The sequence below is a fragment of the Gilbertella persicaria genome (assembly GCF_025201335.1).
Source record: "Gilbertella persicaria strain CBS 190.32 chromosome Unknown B0P05scaffold_15, whole genome shotgun sequence".
NCBI classification, from domain to species: Eukaryota; Fungi; Mucoromycota; class Mucoromycetes; order Mucorales; family Choanephoraceae; genus Gilbertella; species Gilbertella persicaria.
The window spans coordinates 276,336-290,075 of NW_026251976.1; the positions used below are offsets into that span (position 1 = coordinate 276,336).

At 36.8% G+C, this 13,740-nt stretch overlaps 3 protein-coding genes and 1 non-coding gene across 4 annotated transcripts; 3 read left to right on the top strand and 1 right to left on the bottom strand.

Moving 5' to 3' along the window:
• The first annotated feature begins 7,732 nt into the window (after window positions 1–7,732).
• On the top strand, window positions 7,733–7,805 carry B0P05DRAFT_t39. Its single transcript has one exon. It is a non-coding gene; the product is annotated as a tRNA-Met (tRNA).
• A 2,570-nt stretch (window positions 7,806–10,375) lies between these two features.
• B0P05DRAFT_537635 (FUN14 family-domain-containing protein) lies at window positions 10,376–11,269 on the top strand. Its single transcript, XM_051577751.1, has 3 exons — window positions 10,376–10,548; window positions 10,600–10,957; window positions 11,010–11,269. The coding sequence occupies exons 2-3, from the start codon at window positions 10,802–10,804 to the stop codon at window positions 11,214–11,216; spliced, it is 363 nt and encodes a 120-aa protein (XP_051435896.1). The 5' UTR covers window positions 10,376–10,548; window positions 10,600–10,801; the 3' UTR covers window positions 11,217–11,269.
• A 63-nt stretch (window positions 11,270–11,332) lies between these two features.
• On the top strand, window positions 11,333–13,093 carry B0P05DRAFT_537660 (uncharacterized protein). Its single transcript, XM_051577752.1, has 10 exons — window positions 11,333–11,539; window positions 11,583–11,636; window positions 11,687–11,813; window positions 11,860–11,892; window positions 11,945–11,953; window positions 12,014–12,026; window positions 12,086–12,159; window positions 12,202–12,294; window positions 12,346–12,444; window positions 12,500–13,093. The coding sequence occupies exons 1-10, from the start codon at window positions 11,339–11,341 to the stop codon at window positions 12,598–12,600; spliced, it is 804 nt and encodes a 267-aa protein (XP_051435897.1). The 5' UTR covers window positions 11,333–11,338; the 3' UTR covers window positions 12,601–13,093.
• B0P05DRAFT_459221 (uncharacterized protein) lies at window positions 12,981–13,496 on the bottom strand (the record flags this gene model as incomplete). Its single annotated transcript, XM_051573983.1, has 1 exon — window positions 12,981–13,496. A coding segment is annotated over one exon (516 nt), but the record flags the coding sequence as incomplete, so codon positions are not given.
• Between the last annotated feature and the right edge of the window lie 244 nt (window positions 13,497–13,740).

Sequence of the window (13,740 nt, forward strand, 5' to 3'; positions counted from 1 at the left end):
TTATTCAGTACAAGAGGTTCTTTTATGTCTATTTCTGATGTAAATTGATTATGATATATTTTAGTATGTAATTGAAGACTTATTTAATGTCAGATCATCACACCAATGCTAATATATTTGCCAGCCCGACTGTCACTTTATGAGGGCCATTAATAATAACAGAGTCACTAGGTTCATAATCTCTGACTATGAAGACGATGTAGTACTTCTAGTAGAATGAGTGAATGTCAGTGACTATAGATCCATTGCAATTGCCATAGATGTGATCTGGTCTTTTGCCATGATCATCATTTATTGATCTATGCATATGAATTCATATATGTTCACAATAGGTACTTCACCTTACAGACTTAGATCATATATTTAGTTCAGATAGAAGAATATAAATACTGTGCTATTGATAACTATAAGAACTTTATCTTATACTTACTTTATCAATACACAGGTAACATGAAATAGTTCTATTAATAAAGACCTTATACTTACTTTATCAACACACAGACGTCACTGCCTTCTAGAATATTTTCCTAGTAATATCATTCACTAGAAAATATTCTATCGTTACGTGACCCGTATTATTGACCACAAATGTTAAAAAAATATTAGTTTGACAAATCTGACAGTGATGATATGTGAGTTTATAGAAGAATTGAAGCAGATATTCTAGAAGTAAGATAACCGATTAATCACTTGTTACACACAAGCACCAAGGAAAGACTGTAAAGAACCTACTTCGAATGTAAGAGCACCAGATTCTCAGGTAATCTCCTTCAAAAATATCCTTTCAGAAAAGTTCGATAATTTTATTAGGTTTTTCTCATTCAGCTTTTATACAATTCAACGGAATTAGATAGTAAAAATATAATGTACTAAGATACAACGATAAGAACATAGATAGGTACAGACAGATAACAGGTAAAAAAAGGAAGTAAAGATAATAAAGCTCTTGATTTGCTTGCATAAGAAAGAGTATAAGAAAATTATGGGAATTAGCACTGTTGAGAAAATACATGACCTGTATGAAATGAGAGATGGCTTATTGTTTTGCTTGCTAGTATTCTTGTTGGTCCTTAGATCCACATGTTCACCACGAACGCACCAGAATCATCACCAACACCTGTTACAACACCCAGAACAAGAACAGCCATTACTCAGAGGGTGCTTCACCACTTTACTACGTACACCCAGAGTATAGAAACGGCACGGACACAAACAAACCCGGATCGGAATAGCCACTTACGTCACCACTTTCTTGGTATTTTTGAGTCAGACAGGAATAACATTTAACTTATCAAATCTGTCACAGAAAATAGCGATTCCAGTAAGAAACAGCCAATTGAAGTTGAATATAACCTTCCAACAAACTATAATCCGAACAAACGAAGGTTTAAACCACAAGTACTGAACAAAAGAAGAAAGAAAGTCCGCCTCAACTTGATTCGCATTAGTAAAGCCAAGCACACTTTAGATTCGTCAAGACAGAAACATCAATCAGCTTTAAGTATTTAATTACTTCCTTCTCCATATGTTATAGTTTATATATTTTAGTACAATTAGAAAACATATAAATACTGTGTTATTGATACTTGTAAGTTCTTCATCTTATACTTACTGTATCAATACACAGGTAACATTACATTTATTATAAATAAAGATCTTATACTTACTGTATCAATACACAGTTCCTTTCTGTGACGTCACGTTATTTCCAGAATATTTCCCAGTGAATCTATTGGCTAAGAAACGTTCTATTGTCTCGTGACTTGACTATAAGAATACAAACCTAAGTAAAATATCAAATCGACAATTGGTAGCATCAGACGTTCCGTTCCTGACTGTTGTATCTCCCTGTGTGCCTCCGTGCTGTATATCTGTGCCTAAGTGCTGTATTGTATCTTTATTTTGCCTACGTGCTGTAATTACTCTATTATCTTAATTGATTAGTACTGGTGTATTATTGAAAAAAAAAATGTCCAAAGAAAACTCTACCTCTGATTTGTCTGACAATACTGCTATTGTCTCCCTTATTCAAGAATTTACCAAGGCCTTGAATAACAATGGTGGTAGAAGTGTACCTCGTACAATTGAACCCCCAACCTACGACGGTACTCGCGATGCAATGATTATTGACTCATGGGTTCGTACCTTGGAACGTTACGCTGATTTCCAAGGCTGGGATTCCAGACAAACTAAGTGCTATGCTGTCACATTGTTGCGCGGAAGGGCCGACACCTGGTACCGTACTCTGGAATCTGATACTGAAGAAGAACCACAAGACTGGTTGACACTTAAAAGGGAATTGGTGGATTTTTTCCGACCCGATGACTCTATCCGACTTGCCAGAGATAAATTGGCAGCCTACCGACAAATGGGTTCCCTAAACGACTATATTAATGGTTTTATGGACATCATTGCTGCTATCCCAGGAATTACCGAAGATGAATCATGCGACAAGTTTATGCGCGGGCTCTCTAACCGGGATACCCGTTCTCAAGTTCGTCAAGCCCAAAGTACTAACTTGAGAGAAGCCATTCGTGTCGCAATTGCACACGACAGCGCTATACATGAAAATCCCACTTTTTATCGTCGAAATGTTGGATTTTTCAATGCCAACCGTTCTATTCCACCAAGGAGACCCTATGCCGGCGAGCCAATGGATTTAAGCGTGATGACCTCCTCTCCTCGACAAAACACCCGTTGTCATTACTGTGGCAAAATTGGTCACATTCGCCGTTTTTGCAAAATGCGTAGTGAAGATATCCGTCGAATGGAGCAAGACCGCTATCGCAAACTAAACAAGAATAATGGTGCTAGTTCGTCAAAGGATTTTCATTAAACCTAGTTGAGGAACAGGAAGCTCAGCTAGGTGAAGATTCAGAAAATCTTCCTGCAAGCGATGACTATAGTAACACAACTTGTTGTAAATGTTTTACTCAAAAGTCAAATAAAGTTGAAGATTACACACCTTATTCTGATACTGATGACAACGACGATAATAATGATTCTATTGTAATCACTAAAGACCAAGACCCCGAGGAATTTACAAAAACTGAACACGGCGTTGTTACTGAATTAGTGCCTATCATTCATCCAAGTAAAGGGCTAAAAGAAGAGTTTCAGTATTTGTCTGAACTAAACGTAGTCGCTACAAAACTACCTCTATACCATGGCAAAGTTGATGGTACTAGTCTAGACATATTGATCGATAGTGGCGCAAGCGAAAACTATGTGTCGCCCAGTGTAGCAAAGCATGCTGTCTCTTCTACTCCTGTTTATGATCGACGAGTGGAAACTGCTGGTGGCGAAACAACCGAGATTAATCAAAAGGTCGAAGTATTTTTAGACTTACAAGGTTTCAAGACCAAGGTGACAGCCTACGTGTTCCCCACTAAGTTTGATGTAATTCTAGGTCGAACTTGGTTGAAGGATGTCGATCCGCGCCCTGACTGGTCCAACGATACTTGGTATATACAGAGTAAAGACAAGAAACAGCAAGTTGAACTAGTTCCTCGAAATGACTACCGTCAAGGACGTCCTACAATCCCTCAACTGAACTACTTGATATCAAAAAAACAGGCGGAAAAGAGTATTCGTAGAGGAGCTGAGAGTTACTTGTTGTACGTAAATTCTGCTGAAGTAAACGAAAGAAATCCTATGGTTGTAAAAGAAGAATACTGGGATAAAATAGTGAAAGAATTCTCTTCAGTTTTCAAGGATGAATTACCTGGGCTACCTCCGGAGCGTGACGTAACTCATGTCATCAACACGGGAGAAGCCAAGCCTATCAGTCGCCCTCCATTCAAAATGAGTCCTGCCGAACTAGATGAACTGCAAAAGCAGATCAAAGAACTGCTACAATTAGGCCTGATTCGTCCAAGCGCTTCGCCTTGGGGAGCACCTGTTCTATTTGTGAAAAAGAAAACTGGAGAAATGCGAATGTGCATTGATTATCGTGCTTTGAATAGTGTAACCACTCGGAACAACCACCCGTTACCAAGGATCGATGAATGTTTAGATCGCCTGCAAGGTGCCACTTATTTTACAAGTCTTGATTTGAAGTCGGGCTATCACCAAGTGCGCATCAATCCAGAAGATGTGCCAAAGACGGCGTTTAACACCAGATACGGACAGTTTGAATTCTTGGTTTTACCATTCGGACTTACCAATGCTCCTCCAACGTTCCAAAGCTTAATGAACAAAATCTTGGGTGACTACTTAGACAAATTTGCTTTGGTTTATTTGGATGACATTTTGATTTACAGTAAATCACTAGAAGAGCATAAGCAACATGTACGCATGGTATTGAACAAACTCAAAAATGCCAACCTAATCGCAAATCTAAAAAAATGTGAGTTTGGTAAACGAGAATTGACATTTGTTGGATTCGATATCACCTCCAATGGTATCTTACCTAGTCGTGCCAAAATCAAGGTATTAAATTCATGGCCTGCCTTGACCAATGTCCAAGAAGTCAGATCTTTTATTGGCCTAGCTCAACATTACCGACGTTTCATTCCGGGATTTGCATCAATCGCTTCTCCTTTGACTGATCTCACTAAAGGCACTGGTCCTAAACGACGTCCTATTGTCTGGACTAAGGAGTGTCAAGAAAGCTTTGATAAAATCAAGACAATGATGGTCTCTGCCCCTGTGCTACAAGCTCCTGATATGAATAAGCCTTTTAGAGTGGAAACAGATGCATCTGATTTTGGTTGTGGTGCTGTGCTTTTGCAACCCGATGATAAGGACCCTCCTGCGTGGCATCCGGTAGCATACGAATCGAAAAAATTCTCCTCTGCAGAACGTAACTACCCTGCTCAAGAGCGTGAATTGATGGGGATCTTACATGCACTTCGTACTTGGCGATGTTTTCTTGATGGTTGTCGCGGAGGCTACAAGATCTTGACTGACCACCTTCCCAACTGTTACTTGAGGTCGCAAGATAAAATGAGCCCAAGATTGGTGCGTTGGATGAACGAGTTGGAGCTTTACTCACCTACTATTGAGTACAAGCCTGGTAAAGAAAACAATGCAGCTGATGTATTGTCTAGAATCGGTGGCCCTGAATCTACTAGTGCTGAGTCGTCCTTAGAACCAGAATTCTTATATGCTACTTGGACAATGAAGAATGCACCAGAATCTATCCAGCTGGATTGGCCTATGCTCTATCTTGATCTGAATAGAGTTAAGTCTGCCGAATTAAGACACTATCTAGAAAAAAAGCATGAGAAATTTGTGGTTAAAGATCGTCGTGTCTATCGTTTGGTTCAAGTAGATGACAAACAAACAACAAAGGCGGTTCCTTTCGTACCTTTTGCTTCAAGGGCTGATCTGGTTGCTCGCTATCATGAGGCGAATGGTCATGCTGGTTTCGAAACCATGGTTAAGCTTTTTACACCTCGTTTTTGGTGGCCAAGTATGAAACGTGATTTGAAAGATTGGTTGAAAACATGTCCTGCATGTCAAGTCAACAGCCGACCTAGCCATACCCACCATGACGTTATGCACCCCTTAAAGATACCTACTGCCTTTGACCGATGGCACCTAGACTTCATTGGCGAACTACCTTTGACCGTAAAAGGAAACCGTTGGTTATTAGTCGCTGTTGACTATGCAACTAACTGGCCAATTGCCCGTGCCGTACCTGCCGCCACTAAGGAAGCTGTTGCCGATTTCATCTACGAAGAAATCATGATGCGTTTTGGTTGCCCCTCTGAGGTATTGACGGATCGAGGTTCCAACTTTAACAGCGAATTGGTCAACGCTTACCTGAAAAGAGTAGGTGCCCATCATAAACTAACCTCTGCCTACCATCCTCGTACTAATTCTAAGGTGGAACGCTTCAATGCTGTGATAAAGGGCATGCTTAGAAAATATGTGAACGGCGCACTGCATCGTTGGGATGATTTTGTTAACGCGGCTCTTTGGGCTTCAAGAATACGAGTACACTCGACTACCGGTTACAGTCCTTTCTTCTTAACTTATGGCCGAGAACCAAGACTACCCGGCGACCCATTAGTGCCTTATCTTGATAAAAAGACATTTGCTGATGAACGAACAATCGCTGATTTGACTTCAAGGGAATTAGCAGATTTGGGTCAACACCGTGCAGCCGCAGAATTCCGAATGAAAGCTATGGCTGACAAAGACAAGGAGAGATGGGACGCTCAGATCAAGAAGGTTGCGTTCGAAGTTGGCGATAAAGTGGTTCTCACGCATGAAGGCCGTTATGGACTAGAACCACATTACAAAGGACCCTACATTATTGTTCAATCTTTCCCTGATTTCGGTACATACAAGCTACAAACTTTAGCGGGTGAGCCGTTAAAATCATTGGTCCACATAGATCGATTGCGCTTAGCTAATGGACATTCATCTTCTGAACCCTGGTATGACCCTACAACTGCTCGACAAGAATGGCGTTCTGTCATGACAAACATTGGACGTTCAGCGGTGGTACCATCTATTCCCCCTCAATTGGCCACAAATGACATAATTGAAGAGACACCTATCGATGCAACTGCTACCATTCCTGAACCTACGGCTGATGAAGTTGATCCCAGTATTGACCATGTTGATCCTGTTGATACAAATGACTCCATACCTATCATTGACTCAACTAGCACAATAATCACTCCTATTAGTTCGACACCACGCATAGAAAATGCAACTGGTACACAGGTATACGACTCAAACTCACCATTCTTGCCGACCTTGGATTTACCTGACCAAGCTATGTCTCCTACCATATACAATCAAAGCCATTCTTCGTTAAAGGTATCTTCTCCTGTCTCGAAACTGGCAGCTGAACCTGTTATAACAAGTGATGAGTCCCCTTTGGACATTAAACACGACAATGTCCTACCTACTACAAACAATTCACAGATGCTTTCTGTCTCTGCACCTCCTTGCGATTTCGCCATAGATACTACTGAACCAATATCTATTGCCAATGACGAATTTGTCGACGCTCAGGAAATCCTCACAGACTCTGCACCTAATTCGTTAGATCTACCTGATTCCGAGTTTAACATTGACATTGATGTTGACGATGCTGAGGACGTGGATGACTCTTTTACAAATTCTACTACCAATCCGATGTCGGTTTTGTCTGGTATTCAAGACGCGTCTGCTCCTTGCTCCTCATTTACAGTACCTCCTTCTAACCAAGCTTCTAATGTTCAGAGACGAACATCAAGCCAGGAGGGGGGTAATGTCACAGAAAATAGCGATTCCAGTAAGAAACAGCCAATTGAAGTTGAATATAACCTTCCAACAAACTATAATCCGAACAAACGAAGGTTTAAACCACAAGTACTGAACAAAAGAAGAAAGAAAGTCCGCCTCAACTTGATTCGCATTAGTAAAGCCAAGCACACTTTAGATTCGTCAAGACAGAAACATCAATCAGCTTTAAGTATTTAATTACTTCCTTCTCCATATGTTATAGTTTATATATTTTAGTACAATTAGAAAACATATAAATACTGTGTTATTGATACTTGTAAGTTCTTCATCTTATACTTACTGTATCAATACACAGGTAACATTACATTTATTATAAATAAAGATCTTATACTTACTGTATCAATACACAGTTCCTTTCTGTGACGTCACGTTATTTCCAGAATATTTCCCAGTGAATCTATTGGCTAAGAAACGTTCTATTGTCTCGTGACTTGACTATAAGAATACAAACCTAAGTAAAATATCAAATCGACAATCATAGAAGAGCATCATGGCGCAGCAGGAAGCGCGCAGGGCTCATAACCCTGAGGTCGTCCGATCGAAACGGACTGATGCTACTTTTTCTCATCAGAGTTGGTGTATCTAATCATTTTTTTTCTTTTTGCATATCGAAGCTAGTATTACACCTATTTCTTATAAAAACAAAAATAGACGAAACTGAAATATTGTTACAGGACAAGGTAAAAGATCGCAGTAACTTGTAGAAACATAGAACAATAAATATAACAGAGCAATAGGCAGCAAGTTATATGTAATGAGTACCAGGTGTACCAGGTTCTAATTCGTCCGACTATGTAATTTGTATAAGTAAAGAGATACAAGATCTAATATAATATAAAGTACAATGATCGTATATAATGCAAGATCCAAGGATCCGATTAGACAAATGATATGAAACAGTCAAGTTTAAAGTATAAGGCAATACAAGGTACAATTGTAAGTCTAAGATAGGTTAAGGATGCCTTTACTTAAGTTGAATTTGTTCTATATTTATTCTAAAATAGTCATGTTGGACTTGCAAAAGTGCACTCATGACAGTCCAAGTATAATAAATTTATGAGTCATTGTAAAAATGATACGATATGTCAAGACTTTGCTGACTAAAGGTAAAATGAGCAATATGTGCTAAAATCTAATGTGATATAGAGTAATACAATAATTGAGATTCAAAGTAAAAGAATAAGCATTCTGTGACACAGGTAGCTGTCAGAATTTAGAGTTGAATAATAGGGAATTCAAATTTGAGTAGAAAAATAGAGTATGAAATAGTCATTTTGTCAGAATATAAAAGAGTGTTACGGGACCAGGTTTGATTTTTGTTATACCAGTAACGTATAGAGGAGATTATACAATAGAATCCAAAGCAAAAAGCAATGGTATGTAATGACCACCACGTTGTTAAGGTAGCGAACCTTTAAGTAAATGGTTTGAAATAAAAGATCAAATAGAAATAATAAAATAAACGACCTTACTATGCCAATATCTAGGAAGTTAAATAGACAAAAACAAGTATCTAAGCCAATGCCAACTCCCTAATAAATAACCCAAACAATTGAAGTAAAAGTAAAGTAAAGTGAGAAAAATTCTGATCTTTATTGAAGAATAATTTGAATAGTTCATATACTCGTTCATTGAGAAAATAATTACTAGTTCTAATGTAGAAAAATACGAGTCATAATGAACTCGTTAAGATAAAGAAATTCGATTTGTAATAAAACAAACCTAACTTAATTGTAAGACTATTCTGATAAATAAAAACATCCTGCATGAAGATGATCATGTCAAAAAGTAGGAGATTCAAGTAGAAAGAGAGAGTAATACAGAAATCAAGCAATAAAGACGACCGTTAATAATAATAATATGGCAAAAGAGAAGAGAGAAAGGACAAGGACAAGAGGAAGACTACAATCGGCGGAAGCGTCTGGATTATCTAAATTATGATTACAATGTAGTATTCTTGCTATAGATGCAAACCTTTTACTGCTAACGATAACCTCTTAATGAGGTAAAAGTCTATGGATATGTTGTAATTTATTGCCAAATAAATAGCTTATTAATTTTGACAACTGGCAAATTAAATCTGATAAAGACGACGGAAAACCGAAAACAAATGATGTACATATAAATCTCAATGGCTATCATAGTCGAATTAAAAACACCAGTTAAAGAAATAGGCTATGAAGACTTATAGCAAACAAAAATAAACATTTTGAATTAGGTGAAGAAGTACCCATTGATGATTAAGGGCTTTTCTCAAGAGAATATCTCGATGATTTCATTAGATCATACAAATGATATTATGTCTTTTTAATTAAATAAACTTTCTACAGTAACAAAATTTGAGTAATCAAATTGAGATTTATGAATATAAGGAAGTCTTTACCATATTTGATGTATTTTCTAAAGGCTACATTTTATATATCATGAAAAATGTGAAAGTGAAGGAAAAGCCCTAATCATCACATGTCTTTTGGGCTATTTCGCTTGATACCAAATCTATTGAGATGTATACATTTCTACGAAAAATTGTGAAATAAATTGCATAAATGAAAGTTTGGCTTGCTGTTCTGCTCTAAGCTATATGGTACTCATATACAATGGTTTAGAATTAAGACTTATTGTACATCAGTCAATAGCTATTGGCAAGTCAATTATATTGATATATATTATTCTTCACACAAGAGATAGCTGGTACACGTTATAGTTCATAATGGTACGTTATCTGCCTTATTCCCCCAAAAGAGCAGTTTCAATTGATCGCAAACAAACTGGTTTAGGGCTAATTATGATTCAATATCTAAATGGCGTCAAACTTGCAAAAAGCGTAATAATTTCGTTTTCAAAAACTAGTTCATTTGTTATAGTCACCTATTGAATCTGATAAGGGCTGTCAAATGCTTTATCGATGTGATAAATGCATGTCCTATACATTATTCAAAATCGACAATGATCTTACTGCATTTAAAAATAGGGAGGCGGAACACATTGAAGAGAAAAGGTATTTTTAAACACAGTTCAGAAATGAGAGACTCAACAGCTCACAAAATACATTAAACCCAATATAGTGTATATAAACCACAAACTAAAAATGACTGGCTGTGTAGCTTCGTCATTCAAAGAATAAAACATTGGTGCGCGGGAAATTTAGTCGATTTAAAATACCCTGTCGTTTGTCTTTTTTCTCTCCTTTTCTTCCAAAAAAAACAATGCTTCGTCTACCAAGAACTGTAAACACTTTGAAGGCATGTAGTCGCCAACCTCTCAAATCAATTCAAACAAGGTCTCTTATGACTACGAAGCGTATGTGTTGATGATGATTATGCAACACGGTATTTATTGATTATGCATTAGAAATCCATACCATGCCTGTTAAACATGCGATTGAAAACAAGCCTTTGGGTGCTTCTAAAATCATTGCTTTAGCTACTGCTGGTACTATGGCTACACCTTTGTTGTTCAAGAAGCCTGCTCAATGCCAAGGTAAATAATCACTTGAAAATATGCATGTTGACTTTTGAAAGCAGCTGCTTATGTACACGAACCTACACCTGTTATGGATGCTATCCATCAAACAAAAGGTCAAAAATCCATTTTTAACCGAGGAGAACTTACCTTTGGTACTTTCCTTGGTCTTTGTACAGGTTTTCTTGTTAAGAAAGTAGGCAAGCTTTTTGCTGCTTTTATTGGTACTGGTTTTGTGTTTTTACAGGTAATGTCATGAAAAAGAGAAAGAATGTTGACTCTAGAGAAAAAAAAAATAGTATTTATCACAACAAGGATATGTTACTGTTCACTGGGATAGATTAGAGGGAAGATACAACAGCACTTTTGATACAGATAAGGATGGCAGAGTCACTCGACGCGACCTTAGTTCCAAGTGGCAAAACTTCGTTAATTTCTTGACTAGTAATATTCAATTCAAATCAACATTTTTAGTTGGTTTCTTTGCTGGTCTTCGTTATATGTAATTAATAAACAATTGTATCAAAATATAAGTCTCTGCATAAGTCGTCTGTATTACATAATAATTGTATAAAGGCATAGTTTTCTTTTTCAATTTTAATTTTTTTCTTTTCTTTTCTCTTATTGAATGGTATCCAATAACCCTTTTCGTCAAACCAATCTCGAGCTATTAAAAGAAGCCTTTCCCTCTTTTGATCTCTCTGTGATTGAGGACTTACTTATAACTGCTCAAGACGATGTGAATCAAGTGTTTGAGTTACTTCTCGTTATGAACAATGAAAACCAAGAGAGTGCTTCCAAACCACCTCTTCCTGCAAGAAATAACAATGTATACAGTTAATGTTTGTATTTTTGTATTGATATTTCTATAGGATAATTTGAATCCATTCCATACAGACTCAAATAGGGAAATAAACCCTTTTCTTGCAAGTATATTTTACCAGACTTGTCTTGCTAACATATCATTTACCAATAGCAACATGATGCCAAGCCTTTGACAGTGAGACAAGAATTAGCCCAATGGCGCCAAGATCTCCGAGAGCAAAGCCTTCAAAGATCAAGAAACTCTCAACATAATAGTAGATTATCCACTCCAAGTTTAGGTAAAGGCATCATGATAAAAACAAGGTGAATTGATGATTGTTATAGGCTTATTTAAATCAACGCTTTCTCGACATTCAGGTGAAGTTTAACAAATCAAATGAATTTAGATAGTAACATTTTTTATACATAGACCATAACGGTATAGTATGTGTTGTTATTTTCAAGATTTAACCACCTTTTGTTTCTTTCTTATGAACAGTACAAGGACAAAGGTAATTCCTGTTTCCTTTTATCACCTTTTTTATTATTATTAAACAGACTTTTTATATAGAAGAGATACTCAAGAAACAAGATCCAGTTTACATCATTCTGTCAGTACACCCAATGTCAACTATTCCTCGCGAAGTATGGAATAATTCTGCTTTTGTCTTGATCTAATTGTACTAGTAATTCATCGTACCTATCATTCAAATCACAATAGACAAAGCAACAATACATTGAGCCCTCCAGAGCTACCGACAAGAAGACCAAGTACTGACAGTAAGTGATATTCGTTGGAATCAAGAGCAGATCTTGATGCAAATTCATTAGACAATACTCCAAACAGCAGAACTGCCTCACTGCCTATAGGTTCAAATCGCAATAGACCTACTCCACCCATTCCCCAACAATCTAACTATTCAAATCAAGGTATGTACTGTTTTTTTTTTTGAAATACTAGTATACTCAGTTTCCTTTACCTTAGCAGATGATGTGTCGTCTTTCAATCCATTTGAAGAATCTGAATTGCCTCCACCGGCATATAATGAAATACAGAGAGATACAGTGATAAATCTTGCACCATAAATCATCTCAATATGAACAAAAAGCCTGATTTTGGTTTTTTTTCTTAAAGTTAGAATGATATTTATTAAGATGGTATGTGGATGTACTGATCAAAGCTTATTTAAGTAGAGGGGGTTGTTTAAATGCTTGCTGAATGTGCGGCCATAAGTTATGAACTCATAAGTAGTGGTATTGATATACCTAAAAAAAGAGTTAAATTGGAATCAATTGGTTTCTGAATTAAATTCAATCTCAACCAATAGTAAAAAGGTCAATGCGTTTTTATTCACAATATAAATTAATAATTGAACACAATCGTATTCCATGAATTTGTCTTGGTAGAACAAGAATAAACCAACAAGAGAAGAAATAAATAACGTAGTTTTTTTTTTGTGTGGACATACCATTCTTTTAGGTGGAAAGATAGAGTAATCAAGGTACTCTGCCTCTGTTACTTTATAAACTAGCAGACAAAAGTTATCCATAGCAATATCAATCAATAAACAGCTTTTATCATAAGGGAGTGACTGACAAAGTAATGACTTATTATCAATTACTTCTGTTCTTGATGGCCAAGTAAATGTCGCCCTTAGTTGATGATCTAATAAAGACCATTGCCTCAAGCGCTCTTGTTCCCAATAACCACTTGCATTTTCCTTTGTTATTTTGGGTGGCGGAAAGCGTGTGATTTGAATAGGTGCAGATGCAATATAGAAACGACCTTTCAAGTTAAAGTATTCGTGTGTCCTGGGCATAATCCAGCTTAAATTGGCATACGGATCTGACTTGATATCACTCATTAATAGGTTTTCATGCATAAAAACAGAAAATAATAAGAAACGAGCATCTCCTTTTAAGAATCCTCGAAAAGGAATACAATGTATTGAGGTATCGTCAGATCGTTTTGTGTTTGACATGGAAACATACACTCTCCTAGCATGATTATACTCATTTTCGAACTCTTTTTTACCTTGAATTTCTTTTTCATGATTGTCGGTGTAGCTTTGATACAACATATCTCTCCAAGAAATATCAGTAGTAAAAGTTATTTAAAAAGAAACAATAAATTTATTATAATGCTAATATCTACAACTGCTCTTATTTTGATAGGTTATGAAATCTTTAGGTCTACACCACTATAGCTGTGATCCAATATTATTG